At 58.0% G+C, this 13,170-nt stretch overlaps 1 protein-coding gene across 2 annotated transcripts in view; it reads right to left on the bottom strand.

Annotated features, from left to right (window-relative positions):
- Nfatc2 (nuclear factor of activated T cells 2) overlaps positions 1 to 13,170 on the bottom strand; it is a 76,839-nt gene that overhangs the window by 28,551 nt on the left and 35,118 nt on the right. For both annotated transcript variants that reach the window (XM_069990008.1, XM_069990009.1), the window contains exon 6: positions 10,790 to 10,930. In XM_069990008.1, the coding sequence (XP_069846109.1) occupies positions 10,790 to 10,930 (141 nt within the window). The remainder of the gene's footprint in view (positions 1 to 10,789; positions 10,931 to 13,170) is intronic.

Consider the following 13,170-nt stretch of genomic DNA (forward strand, 5'->3'; position numbering starts at 1 on the left):
CTTTACCCAAAGGGAAAGATGCTGACAGTAGAAAACTGGACAGCAAACTCCAGGTGGTAGACATCAAGAGGATCATAGTTTGGTGTGTGGACAAGTTAGCCACACTCATCCCCAAAACAAGCCAGGAGTGGTGGTGCACACTTGTAACCCCAGTTACTTGGAACATGGCAATAGGAAGATGATGGTCTAAGGCTGGACTGGGAAAAAGTGTGAAATCCTATCTGAAAAGTAAACTAAAAGCAAAGGGGCGGGGGGTGGGGCATGACTCAAGCAGGTAGAGTGCTTGCCTAGCAAACAACAAGGTCCCAAGTTCAAACCCAATACCTCCAAAAAGAGAAGGAACAGGAACAGGAACAGGAGGAGGAGGAGGAGGAGGAGGAGGAGGCTGATCAGCAGAAGAAAAAAATAAGGAAAAGCAAAAATCGCTCAGAATTCTATCATCACTATTTTCTTCCTCTGTACCCCATTTCTTCTTTTTGGAAAAAAAAAGTATTGTTACACACAACACTTGGTTACAGGCTTCGTTCAACCCAAAGCCATTTCCAAGGGTCCTGAACAGGCTAAGACTGGCCTGGGCGCTCATGCAGGTCCCGGACTGTCCTGGTCACGCCAGGTCCCGTTGTCAGGGCATAGGTGGTTTAGATATTCTGTCCTAAGTCAGTGGGGCAGTGCCCAGGCTCACACATCTGCCGGGCACGGGGGACGCCGGAAGCCCCCCCCTCAGCCTGGACCCCAGGAGCGTCTTTACCCACAGCCTCCACTTCCCAGGGCCCAGAGCATGCGAGCATGCATGCTTGCTCACTGCTCAGGCTCAGGCTGGGGCCAAGGCCCTGGGCCAAACTCCGCATTTGCAAATTATAGATTTCTTCTTGTTGACAGCCACCATGGGCCACTGGGCCATTTGCAGCTGAAACAAACCCTTTCCACCAGGGTTTTGAGGCGGGGTGGGGGTGGAACTCGGGTTATGCAGGATTAGGAAATGGTTTTATGAGCAGCCGGGAAATGCTGAGTCAGAACAAAGTCACACGGGGCTCTGGACCCCAGGACTCCTGTGGCCTTCCCTATGTTCACCTGCAGGGGCCCCAACATTCCAGCTCAGAGCCCCGTCCCTTCCTGGAGCACAGCTTGTCTGCGTGTCCTGTGACAGGTCAGACAAGAGTCCCCCGGAGCCCACAGCTGGGCTTTTAAGTTCTATGGAGTGCAATTCCTGAAGGGACCAGGGAGGGAGCTTGTGAGCAGAAGGAGAAAGGCCAGGCTTCCTTTATGGTTTCTTGGTGCACATTCCAGCAGGCATTTGTGTTGAAAAAAGTTGAGTATTTTTAAACAAGACTCTATTAAGCATTGTCTGATTGCAATGATTAACATCAGTCTGAAGACTAGGCTGGAGGGGATTTACAGAGACCGTCAGTGTCTGCTGTACTGGGAGGAGATGTAGTACTTGATTGTCTTCCCTTGCAAAAATGGGTCTTTTCAAGGGGCACCGGAGGCTCACGCCTGTCATCCTAGCTACTCAGGAGGCTGAGATCTAAGGATCACAGTTCAAAGCCAGCTGGGGCAGGAAAGTCTGTAAGACTCTTATCTCTAATGAACGACCAGAAAACCGGAAGTGGTGCTGTGGCTCAAGTGGTAGAGGCTCACCTTGAGCTGAAGAGCTGAGGAACAGTGCCCAAGCCCAGAGTTCAAGCCCCATTACCAACAAAACCAAAAAGGCTCTTTTCAAGCTGAGCATGATAATCCCAGCACTCAGAGACTGAAACAGGAGGCCCCTCAAGAGTCTGTGACCCTAACTTTAAAGTAAAAGAGAAAGGAGGGGAGATGAAGGAGGGAGGGAGGGAAGGGAAGGGAGGAGGAGTCTCAGCTAACAAGTCCCCAGCAGGACGAGAAAGCAGCCGGCCGACTTGTCAATACAGATTCCCCCACGTGGGAGCCGGCTCACAGTGCTGGTCTCGGAGGAAGTGTGTGGTTTGAAAGTGACTCAAGGTCATTTCCCTGGCCTTTTCTCCTCTCCCTACACCTGAGCCCACACCTGTGCACAGTCCTGGGAGGGGGGGGACATGGTACTCCCACCTGAGTCACCCTCCCTCCTTCTCCTGGGACAGGGACTGCCAAAGAAATACCGGCAGGTCTCTCACACTGACCATCCTCTGTCCAGGTTCGAGTCCTGTGGTCGCCATGTACTACCTGTGCGGCTTAAACCTCCTTCTACTCCAGAGCACATGTATATACACGTGTGTACGCACAGAGGTGTATATATACACACATATATAATACACACGTGCGCTCATGTGCATATGTAGTTCCTTTGCTTAGCATCGATTAGTTGTAGAGAGGCCTGTCAGTCCAGCACGTCCACTCATGTGTACAAAGCCCCAGAATCAATTGCTCCTCCTTTGCCCTCCCCGCTCCCGCTGGCCACTGCTCTTTTACAACCACTGTAATTTGTAATTTGGGGTCTCCTGTTGGTCCACTCTAGGGAAAGAGTATCAATCTCCGGCCATCCTGGCTCAGGAGCTCTCCGGGCTTTTGTTCCCTGGCATTACATTCTTGATCACAAAGAAATAAAACAGCCACAGCACGCATCCATGGATGGGACTGGTTGAATTAATTACAACCCTGCATAATCTTCAGGAATATCACTGTATCCGGCATGAAAAGACCAAACAGTCCTGACAATAAGGTCTACCTATACGAGTTCTAGCCAGGACACGTTCTTCTATGATATTAAAATCTGCTTTAAGCTGGGCACTGTTGGCTCATGCCTGTCATCCTAGCTACTGAGGAGGCTGAGATCTGAGGATTAAGGTTTGAAGCCAGCCTGGGCAGGGAAGTCTGTGAGACTATTATCTCCAATTATCTGCCAGCAAAGTGGAAGTGATGCTATGGCTCAAAGTGGTAGAGCACTCAACTTGAGCAAAAGAGCTCAGGGACAGCGACCAGGCCTTGAGTTCAAGCCCCACAACCAACAAACAAAGAAGAAAAAACTCTGCCTTAACATACAGAAGACCAGTGAGATGCCACCTTGCCTGTTTAAATGTAAGGGACACTGGGTGTAGTAGTGTACACCTGCAATCTCGGCACTCAGGAGGCTGAGGCAGGAGGATTGAGAGTTTCAGGCCAGTGTGGGGTGTTTTTGTTGTTGTTTCAAATGAAGGAAACAAAGCAAACATGTAGGATCCTGACTCAGCCTCGCAGAGGTCATACCCTGAGCAGGGGCAGATGGGGCTGAGGACAGGCCACGCCCCCTTCCTGTCCTCATGGGGAGGTAGGCCAGGGTGTAGGCCAGGGGTCTTACCCCTGGCCAGGAGAGACAGGGAACTGGGATGTGGACCCCATCTCCCTTCAGGAGGGCCCGCCCCAGCAGCTAATCTTAGCCCGGGTTTGCTCATCACACGGGGCTGGGCGTCCACGCTGGGTGGCTGGGCTGCCACTGGGCTGCAGTGGAGCGAGGAAATCGAAGTGTCAGCCGGCCTCCTGGCCTGGCTCTGCTTTTGAGACTCCACGCAAGCAGTCACGGGGTCAGCAGGGCCTGCTTTCTGTGGCTGCTAGCTTGCAGGGAAACGTACCAGCAGAGTTGGGGGACCAGGAGAACCCCCTCAGCTTTGGGCTTCCCCAGCTGGCCCCAGTGTTGATGCTGCCAGATGGGCTGAGGGCCAGGAAACACCTGGAGTCTCATCACCAAGCTTTGGAGGGGGGTGGGGCGGGGGGAGCCTGTCCCCACAACTGGGCCAGCAGCTCCCCTCCCCCACCCACTCTTCTTTGCCCTTCTAGAAGTGTCCACACAGAAGGCAGGGACTCACGTGACACATCTTGTGCCCGGTGCGGTGCTGCATACTATAGATGCCCAATTAATAGTCAGGGATGGATGAGCCAGCAACTATGTCGCCGCTGTTGCTGCTGACTCGCCCTGCCTGGCGGGAACCCCTCTGCGCCCACCCTCATTCACAGGTGACCCCCACACTTCAGAGCTCTGGGAGCCGGAGAACCAGGGCTCGGGGCCATCTCCCAGTCCAGTCACTGCAGGACATCCGGGTACCGCCGGTGTGCCTCAGTGTCGCCATCCAGACGCGGACAGGGAGGGGGAGCAGCCCTAGTCCCTCCGAGGGCCAGGATACCAGGATGCTGTCAGTTTTGGGGGTGCAGGGGAGGCGCGCCTGCCAGACATGAAGCCATTTGGCCCTTTAGGGCAGATGCTTGAGGCTTTCCCGACCACCTACTGTGTGCCCACACTTTCCATTCCTTCACCTTGTTATTGCTCCAACACCCCTGACCCCATTTTAGAGGTGGGGAAACTGAGTCTGGAGGATGCAGCCTCCCCCTCCCCCCGCCCCAGTGATGCCCCAAACTCCAGGCTGCTGCAGAGCTGACGGCAGAGCAGCGTCCTGCAGAGGGCGGCGCTTGCTCTGTCCCCTTGGGCTTCAGAATCGCCTTCCGGCTTCAGATTTCGGAAGCCAAGGGGCACAGGACAGGATGGCAGCCCTGAGTCACAGAGGTCAAAGGTCTGCTGCGTCTTAGTCACAGCCTCGCCCTGCCTGGGTCCGACATTCCCACACAGAGACCCCGACACACAGCAGGCCGTGTGGACAGCAGCCTGACCCAGGGCAGACAGAGGCAGGAAGGAGCGGGCTCTCCAAGGAGCTCCCTTCTCCTGCCACGAGGAGAAGGGGGTGGGGGGAGGTGGAGGGAGGAGGAGGCGGAGGAGAAGAAGACAAGAGGAGGAGGAGGAGGGGGAGAGGAGTTTTTCAAAAGTATGCGAAGCCCATGCGTTTCTGTTTATTAGGCAAAGCTGCAGCCGCTGGGCCGCTTCCAGGGAGCGTGAGTCACGTCAGGACAGGCTGACTCAGTGGGAAAGGGAATTCCGCCGCCCACGTGGCCTCTTGGAAAAAAACAAAACAAAACCAAGAAGGAAAAAAGCAAAAGGCAACGTGCCCCTGTGACAGGTGACCGAGCTGCTGCCATCAGGCGCCGCCAGCCAAGCAAAACTCCTCCCCAAGCCCTTGGCGTGCGGAGGCTGAGTAATGCGGGCGGGCGCCCCCGCGGGGGCTGGGGGGGGCGGGGGAGGCTCCGTCCTGTCCTGCGCAGGAACACTGGATCCCGCCCAGCTGGGCGCGGAGAGCGAGTCGCTCGTGGCCATGGCAACCCTGGTTCCCCACCCCCCCAAGCACTTGGGCACTTGTATTCTCTCGTCCTTAGATTCTTTCCTGTTTTGCAATGTTTTGCTGGGACCCCCGGACCCGGCCTGGGGCAGGGGCCAGGAGGGCGGGCACGGCCCAGCCTGCCAGCCTGAACTCCTTGGGCCGGGTTACGCGGGCCCCACTCACATGGCACCACACACAAATGCCTTTCCCCGAGAAGGAGCCAAAGGGGAAGCCCGGGCCCGTGAGGCTGTTGTGGGCAGGGGTACAGACCGGACCCCAACGCCACCCTGGGGTCCAGGTCTGTCCTCTGAGGTGGGCTGCTGGGGACCCTCAGCCGCCCTCTGTAAAGCAGGTGCGGGTGTGCCGCCTCTTAAGGCCGGCAGGAAATGAAGAGCCGTTGCCTTCATTCATTCCACGGGATGCATGAGCACCCACTGTGTGCAAGGACTATTCTAGAAGTCCAGACTAGAGTCAGAGGCTTGGGGCTGCCCCTTAGCAAACTCTGAGCCCCTACCCTCAAGGATCTAAGCCTGGGGCTGGGAAGGTGACTCCGTGGTAGAGCGCTTGCCTCGCTTGCATGAGGGCCTGAGTTCAATGCCTCAGCACCACAGAAGCAGAAAAACAGGAAGTGGTGCGGTGGCTCAAGTGGTAGAGCACTAGCCTTGAGCTGAAGAGCTGAGGGACAGCGCCCAGGCCCAGAGCTCAAGCCCCATGACTGACCAAAACAAACAAACAAAAAGGGATCTAAACGTGTTCTGCAAGATGACAGACAACTCAGGCAAGAGGGCCCGCAGAGGGCTGAGTACCATCCACAGAAAGGCAGCGGTGGCTGGCATCCTAGCTATCCAGTGGCTGAGACCTAGAGGATCATGGTTCAAAGCCATCCTGAGCAGAATAGTCTGTGAGACTCCATCTCCAATTAACCCACAAAATGCTGGGCTGGAGGCATGGCTCAAGTGGCAGAGGGTCATCTGCGAGCAAGAGAGTGAGCAAACATGAGGCCCTGAGTCCAAACCCTGGTATAGGCTCACACATGCACATGCACAATGCACACACGCACTCTCCCTCCCCCCCACCCACACCCAAAGTTAAACAGGCCCCCACCAAAAAAACCAAAAACAACAACAACAAGCAGAGCTCAGGGACGGGAGATGGCTGGTTGCGGGGGAGGTTGAGCAATGAAAGCAATGGTCCACGAGTCTCTGAGCAGAGACTTGAAGGAACCAAAGACAGTCGCCATGGGGTGGAAAAATGTCCCAAGAGTCCAGAGCGAGTGCAAAGATCCTGAGGCAGAAAGGAGCCAGGGATGTTTAAGGACAGAAGAAGAGTGTTTACTACAGGCAGGGAAGCAGACATGCAAGGAGAAGGCAGAGGCTGCAGTCAGCAGGGAGAAGGTAGAGGCCGCGGTCAGCAGGGAGAAGGTAGAGACCACGGTCAGCAGGGAGAAGGTAGAGGCTGCAGTCAGCAGGGAGAAGGTAGAGGCCGGGGTCAGCAGGGAGAAGGTAGAGGCCGGGGTCAGCAGGGAGAAGGTAGAGGCCGGGGTCAGCAGGGAGAAGGTAGAGGCCGGGGTCAGCAGGGAGAAGGTAGAGGCCGCGGTCAGCAGGGAGAAGGTAGAGGCCGCGGTCAGCAGGGAGAAGGTAGAGGCTGCAGTCAGCAGGGAGAAGGTAGAGGCCGGGGTCAGCAGGGAGAAGGTAGAGGCCGGGGTCAGCAGGGAGAAGGTAGAGGCCGGGGTCAGCAGGGAAAAGGTAGAGGCTGCAGTCAGCAGGGAGAAGGTAGAGGCCGGGGTCAGCAGGGAGAAGGTAGAGGCCGGGGTCAGCAGGGAGAAGGTAGAGGCCGGGGTCAGGAGGGAGGCCGCGGTCAGGAGGGAGAAGGTAGAGGCCGCGGTCAGCAGGGAGAAGGTAGAGGCCGGGGTCAGGAGGGAGAAGGTAGAGGCCGGGGTCAGGAGGGAGGCCGCGGTCAGCAGGGAGAAGGTAGAGGCCGGGGTCAGCAGGGAGAAGGTAGAGGCTGCAGTCAGCAGGGAGAAGGTAGAGGCCGGGGTCAGCAGGGAGAAGGTAGAGGCCGCGGTCAGGAGGGAGTAGAGGCCGGGGCCAGGAGGGAGAAGGTAGAGGCCGGGGTCAGCAGGGAGAAGGTAGAGGCCGCGGTCAGCAGGGAGAAGGTAGAGGCCGCGGTCAGCAGGGAGAAGGTAGAGGCCGCGGTCAGCAGGGAGAAGGTAGAGGCCGCGGTCAGCAGGGAGAAGGTAGAGGCCGGGGTCAGGAGGGAGAAGGTAGAGGCCGCGGTCAGGAGGGAGAAGGTAGAGGCCGCGGTCAGCAGGGAGAAGGTAGAGGCCGCGGTCAGCAGGGAGAAGGTAGAGACCGCGGTCAGCAGGGAGAAGGTAGAGACCGGGGTCAGGAGGGAGAAGGTAGAGGCCGCGGTCAGCAGGGAGAAGGTAGAGGCCGCGGTCAGCAGGGAGAAGGTAGAGGCCGCGGTCAGGAGGGAGAAGGTAGAGGCCGGGGTCAGCAGGGAGAAGGCAGAGGCTGCGGTCAGCAGGGAGAAGGTAGAGGCCGCGGTCAGCAGGGAGAAGGTAGAGGCCGCGGTCAGCAGGGAGAAGGTAGAGGCCGGGGTCAGGAGGGAGGCCGCGGTCAGGAGGGAGAAGGTAGAGGCCGGGGTCAGCAGGGAGAAGGCAGAGGCTGCGGTCAGCAGGCTGGGCAAGGGCCAGATCGCCCAGGTCCTTGTGAGTGGTAAAAAAAAAAACAAACTTAAAATAGGAATAAAAATAACAGAATCATGATTATTACCGCTGCTATAAATAAGACACCACTTTCCAAAACACGGAGCCTTTCTAAGTGCAGCTGTGGCTCTCCTCCCGTTTTTTCCACCTTCCCCGGCCTGTCATGGTGCTGGGCCGAAGGTGCCAAGCCCGTTTTAGTAGATGCTATAAAAAGAGCAGCAGAGCTGGTGGTGATGAGCAAACCCCGGGCTAAGATTAGCTGCTGGGCGGGCGTCGCCCTCCTAATGTGAAGAGCAGCTGGGATTCCCCTGCGGAGGACGGGCTGTGCTGCCCCGCCTGCAGCCCCGGCCCCAGGCCAAGTGTCCATGGAGACCCGATGGGCACAGGCTGCGTTTTGGAAAAAAACGAAGTTGAGCTATGGGGGTTCCCTGTGGAGGGCGGGAGGGAGCCCGCGGGGTCAAAAGAGCAGGCTGAGCACCCTATAAACCCAAGGGGGGCCTGGGCGGAGCTCCGGGCAGCCCCGTGTCACAGGGGAGCATCCTCGGGGAGACCCCTCGGTGCCCACCTGAGACCTCTGGAACTCACAGAGCCGAAGGGCATCGGGCACATGTGCCTGACTCTGAGCTTCCTGGAGGGGGCAGAACGGCTAAGGCCCAACGCAGACTCCCGCGGCGGCCACGCTGCGCTGCGGGAGTGGAGCCACACAGGCAAACTGACCATCTGCTGTGTGACCTTCACTGGGCTCCTTAGCCTCTCTGTGCGGGGCGTCAGCTTCTTTCCCGCGTATAAGGTGCTCAGAGAGAGGGCTGGGCCCGTGGTTTATTTTTTATGTGATGGCCTTTTATTTCATTTTTTAAAAAGTTCTTAGCAAAGGTTTATTTACTAAGAGAGAAACTAGGAGGGGGAAAACAAGAATGTCCTCCCCCAAAGGGGGGGGAGGGGGAGCGGTAGAGCAGCTCCACACCCCGGGCTGGGTGTGCCCCTCCTCACGGGGGGTCCCCACGCATGGTCCTGGATACGCAGTCACTGTGCCTGGGCTGGTTATTATGTTGTAACCTTGCCTGGCGCCATGGGGTTGACGCTGTCCCACAGTCACAAGCACAACACTACCACAGAAAGCAAACACGTGCGGGCATTTTCCACGTGCCAAACCCTGTCCGTGTGAAAAGCCGGCCTGCACCTGTGCGGTCCATCTCTGCATTGAACCGGAGGGAGTGTGGGCTCGGAGAGGTGCAGTGACCTACCCCAGTGGTACAGCGACTACCACCTGAGCTGCGGCCCCAGGCCCACCTCGGTGTAGGAGGGTGGCCCCATCCTGCCCAGCCCCTCTGCACCCACACCACTTCCCCTGCACCGCAAAGCTCAGTGGGTGACGTGAATGACAAGGGCAAACCTTGACACTCAGCTCCCGCCTCGAAGCGCCAGAATGCTGCAGCAGCGCCTGCCCTTGCTGCCTGGCCCATAGCCAGAACTGGGAACCTCTTTCCATGGCAGAGAAATGTGATTAATTGATTAATACTGCATTTCGCCAGGATTGTTTTATGGGGAAAAACAAACAAACACGGCATTTCTGGAATGGGATGAGCCATGGTGGAAGTTTCAGCTGCAGATTCTAGAGAAGAGTTTAGTCCAACATTCCTAAAGCCTCCAAGTGACTAGAATTCTACTGCTAGGAATCAACCCTGCATAAACAAAAAGGTGCAAATACAGATGTGCGCTTCACAAGACTAGTGAATCCCAAAAGTGTAAGAAGACTGACTGCAGAACTGCTTATAATAAAAACACAAGCGCTGCCAGGTTGATGGCTTACGCTTGCAATCCCAGCTACTCAGGAGGTAGAGACAGGAAGATCACAGGCTCAGGGCCAGGCCAGTGAACGTTAGCAAATGCCATCTCAAAGACAAAATATACAGCTGGGCGCCAGTGGCTCACGCACCTGTAATCCCAGCTACTCAAAAGGCTGAAGTCTGAGGATCCAGGTTCGAAGCAGGCAAGTTTGCAAAACTCTTATTTCTAATTAACCAGCAAAAAGCTGGGAGTGGAGGTATGGCTCAAGTGTGAGGTCCTGAATTCAAACCCTGACATTGGGAAAAAAAAACACACAAAACATAAACAACAACCAACCAACCAACCAAAATTATAAACAAAAGGGCTAGGGTTGTGGCACACGCCATGGAGTGCTTGCCTAGCATTCAGGAGGGCTGGGGTTCCATCCCCAGCACCACAGAAAACAATCAAACCACCAAAAGTGCATCAGAAGCAAAGTGTATGGGTGCACAGTGTTCTCTATGCTCTTACAATTACTCAACATGTAACTCATTGAACCCGCAAGACAACACTGCAGGGTAAGATTTCCACAGTGAGGACACAGACACAGAAAGAAAAGTTAAACTAACGGCACAGCCGGGATTTGAACCCAGGCTGTTCAGAACGAGAGCATGCTTAACTATTAGGCTATTTGACTCCTCTCTCTTGAACTCAGAACCTGGGTGCTGCCCCTGAGCTCTTCTGCTCAAAGCCAGCGCTCTACCATTTGAGGCACAGCACCACTTGTGGTTTTTCTGGTGGTTCATTGGAGATAAGAATCACACAGACTTTCCTGCTCTGGCTGGCTTTGAACTGTGAGCCTCAGAGCTGCACATCCTGAGCAGCTAGGATGACAGACGTGAGCCACCGACACCCGGCTGACTTCTCTTGTTGATCATAGGAAAACGGTTTACAAGTTTTCCTACAAAGTTAAGGAGGAGGACAGCTTCAGCATCCCCCCACCAAGCAGAGTCCTCCATGAACACACACTGCAGCCCCGCTGCCGGTGCTGAGCTGACAGGCCACGAGTCGCTGCCGAGTAAGGAAACAAGAGTGGGTACAAGACCACACCCCGGCTCTGCCACGCACCCGCGTGCAACTCCAGAAGACAGACTGGAAAAGATCTGGAAATGCCACTCACCTGTGGTCTTCTCTGTGAACACCACTTTGGACTCAGCTGTGAAGTTCTGCCCCGTGAGGATCATCTGCTGGCCACCATAGACCAGGCAGCCATCCATGTCCTGTCTCTCCACCATGGGCAGCTCGTGGGCAGACCGCTGGGCTGAGGCAGAGAGAGAGAGAGAGAGAGAGAGAGAGAGAGAGAGAGAGAGAGAGAGAGAGAGAGAGAGAGAGAGAGAGTCACTCCCTGCTCACAGAGGCAGCCTGATCTCACTACCGAGGCACGGCCTGCTCTGCCCCCCTGTCCTCCATCATCCCAAGTGGGGAGAAGGAGGGATCCTGCTCCTGCTGGTCCTGGGGCTTGAACTTGGGGCCTGGGCGCTGTCCCTGAGCTTCTCCCTCAAGGCTAGTACTTTATTACTTGAACCACAGCTCTACTTCTGACTTTTGGGTGGTTCGTGGGAGATAAGAGTCTCATGGACTTTCCTGCTTGAGCTGGCCTCAAGCCTCCATCCTCCGGTCAAGGCTGCCTCTGTTACAGTTGGCACTTGTCTGCCCACACGAGCAGGCACCATACACGGAAAACTTCAGAGCCATTGCTGCAAGATCACATGCCCTTGCCGTGCCACTGCATAGCCCTCAATGGGGTCTGGAAGCCACGGAATCTGCACCATAACCCACCAGAATTCCAGAACATGCTCACTTGACACTCCGCTCAGGCTTTGTCTTGAGTATATGCCCTCCCTAACTGCTTCATCCCTTTTTGATACACTGCCCAGAGCTTTGCTTGAACTTCTCTCCCTCCATTAGGGAGGGGAGGGCCTGGCCTTTGTGCAAGTCTGTGTGGGTGAACCTAGGCCAGGCTGAGAGAGGGTGTTTGCGTGCGTGTGTGTGTGTGTGTGCACGTGCGCACATGCGTGTGCTATAGCTACCTCCCCCCAGGTCTATACATCCACACCTACAGTGACTGAAAGATGGAGGAATGGCAGAGGCCTTTGCTAAGCACTGGGCAGAAGATGCTTGAACACCACAGCGGCCTCTGAGGAAAGAAGCAGTAAAGTCACTCACGCTTGACTGGGAAGAAAACTGAAGCTAAAGAGCCAGGTCTGTGGCCAGGCTTCGTCTCACTCCCAAGGACAGCCGCACGGGGCTGTGGGCAGGAAGGACAGACAGCTGCCTCCCTGGACAGGTGAGCAGCAGGCCCCGCCCCCACAGGCCACCCTGCTCTCCTGGACCCCACCTCCCAGACCACGCCTCTTCCGGCCTCCTCCTCGGCCCCGCCCCAAGGCCGCTCCTCACGCCACGCCCCCTCCCCCAAGCCACACCCTCTCGTTAACCCCATTTGCCCAGGCCACGCCCGTTCCTGCCAGGTCCCCTCCAAGCCCCGCCTCCTCTCCTCAGCCCGGCCAGTCCAGACCGCGCTTCTTCCCTCGGCCCCGCCCCCGGCCCGCCCCGGCCCCTCGGCGCTCCTCCCGGAGCCGGGCCGGGCGCCAGTCCTCTCCGTGCCAGCGCCCGCGCACCGCCCCATCCGGGAGCCCAGCGGCAGCCGCGCGAGGCCCCCGGGACCCAGCCTTAACCCTTCCCTGATGGGCTCTCCCCTCTGCCCCGCCGCTGGGCCGCTTTCGGGAGCCCGAGGCTTCCAGATGCTTCTCCACCTTGCAGAGCCGGCGGATGCGCGCGCACGCACCCGCCCGCCCCCGGCCCGGGCTCTGCTCCTGGAGCCGCCCCCCCCCCCACGGCTCGCAGCCGCTGCCGGCTCCGGGACCCTCCGCGGGAGCCCCTCCGTCCTCTCTCCGCGCCGGCTTCCTAACAGCTGCCGCCGGCGGAGCCCCCCAAGACCGCCTGCGATGGAGTCGGGGCCGGGCTCCGGCCACCACGTGCTACAGGTGGAAAACCTGAGTCACGGCGGGGGGCGGGGCCGGCGGGGGCGGGGCCGGCGGGGGCGGGGCCGGGAGTCACGGGGCGGGGCCGGCGGGGGCGGGGGCGGGGCCTGGACGCACAGGGCGGGGGCGGGGCCTGGACGCACAGAGGGGGGGGCCGGCCCCGCCCTCCTCCCCACCGCCCAGCGCGCTGCACCTGCTACCTGACCGGAAACGGAGCTGCGGGAAGGGGGGTCATGCAGACTTAAAGGGGAAAAGCCGCGAAGCCCGGGCCTGCTTCCCCTACGCCTCATCCACGTTTGCACGCGAGTGTGGGCAGAGGCAGCCATGTGGGGCCCTGGGAGACAGGCAGAGCCTCGGCCCCATTCCCGCACCCCCGGCACCTGCGGACCTGCGGGCAGCCAGGCGCGCCTGCGCACCCTCTGCCCCCTGTCCCCTGCCCCCTGCCCCCTGCCTCCTGCCCTCTGCCCCCTGCCTCCTGCCCTCTGCCCCCTGCCCCCTGCCCCTCTGCCCTCTGCCCCCT

The sequence above is a fragment of the Dipodomys merriami genome, unplaced genomic scaffold (assembly GCF_024711535.1).
Source record: "Dipodomys merriami isolate MVZ:Mamm:240054 unplaced genomic scaffold, mDipMer1.0.p SCAF_39, whole genome shotgun sequence".
Classification (NCBI taxonomy): Eukaryota; Metazoa; Chordata; class Mammalia; order Rodentia; family Heteromyidae; genus Dipodomys; species Dipodomys merriami.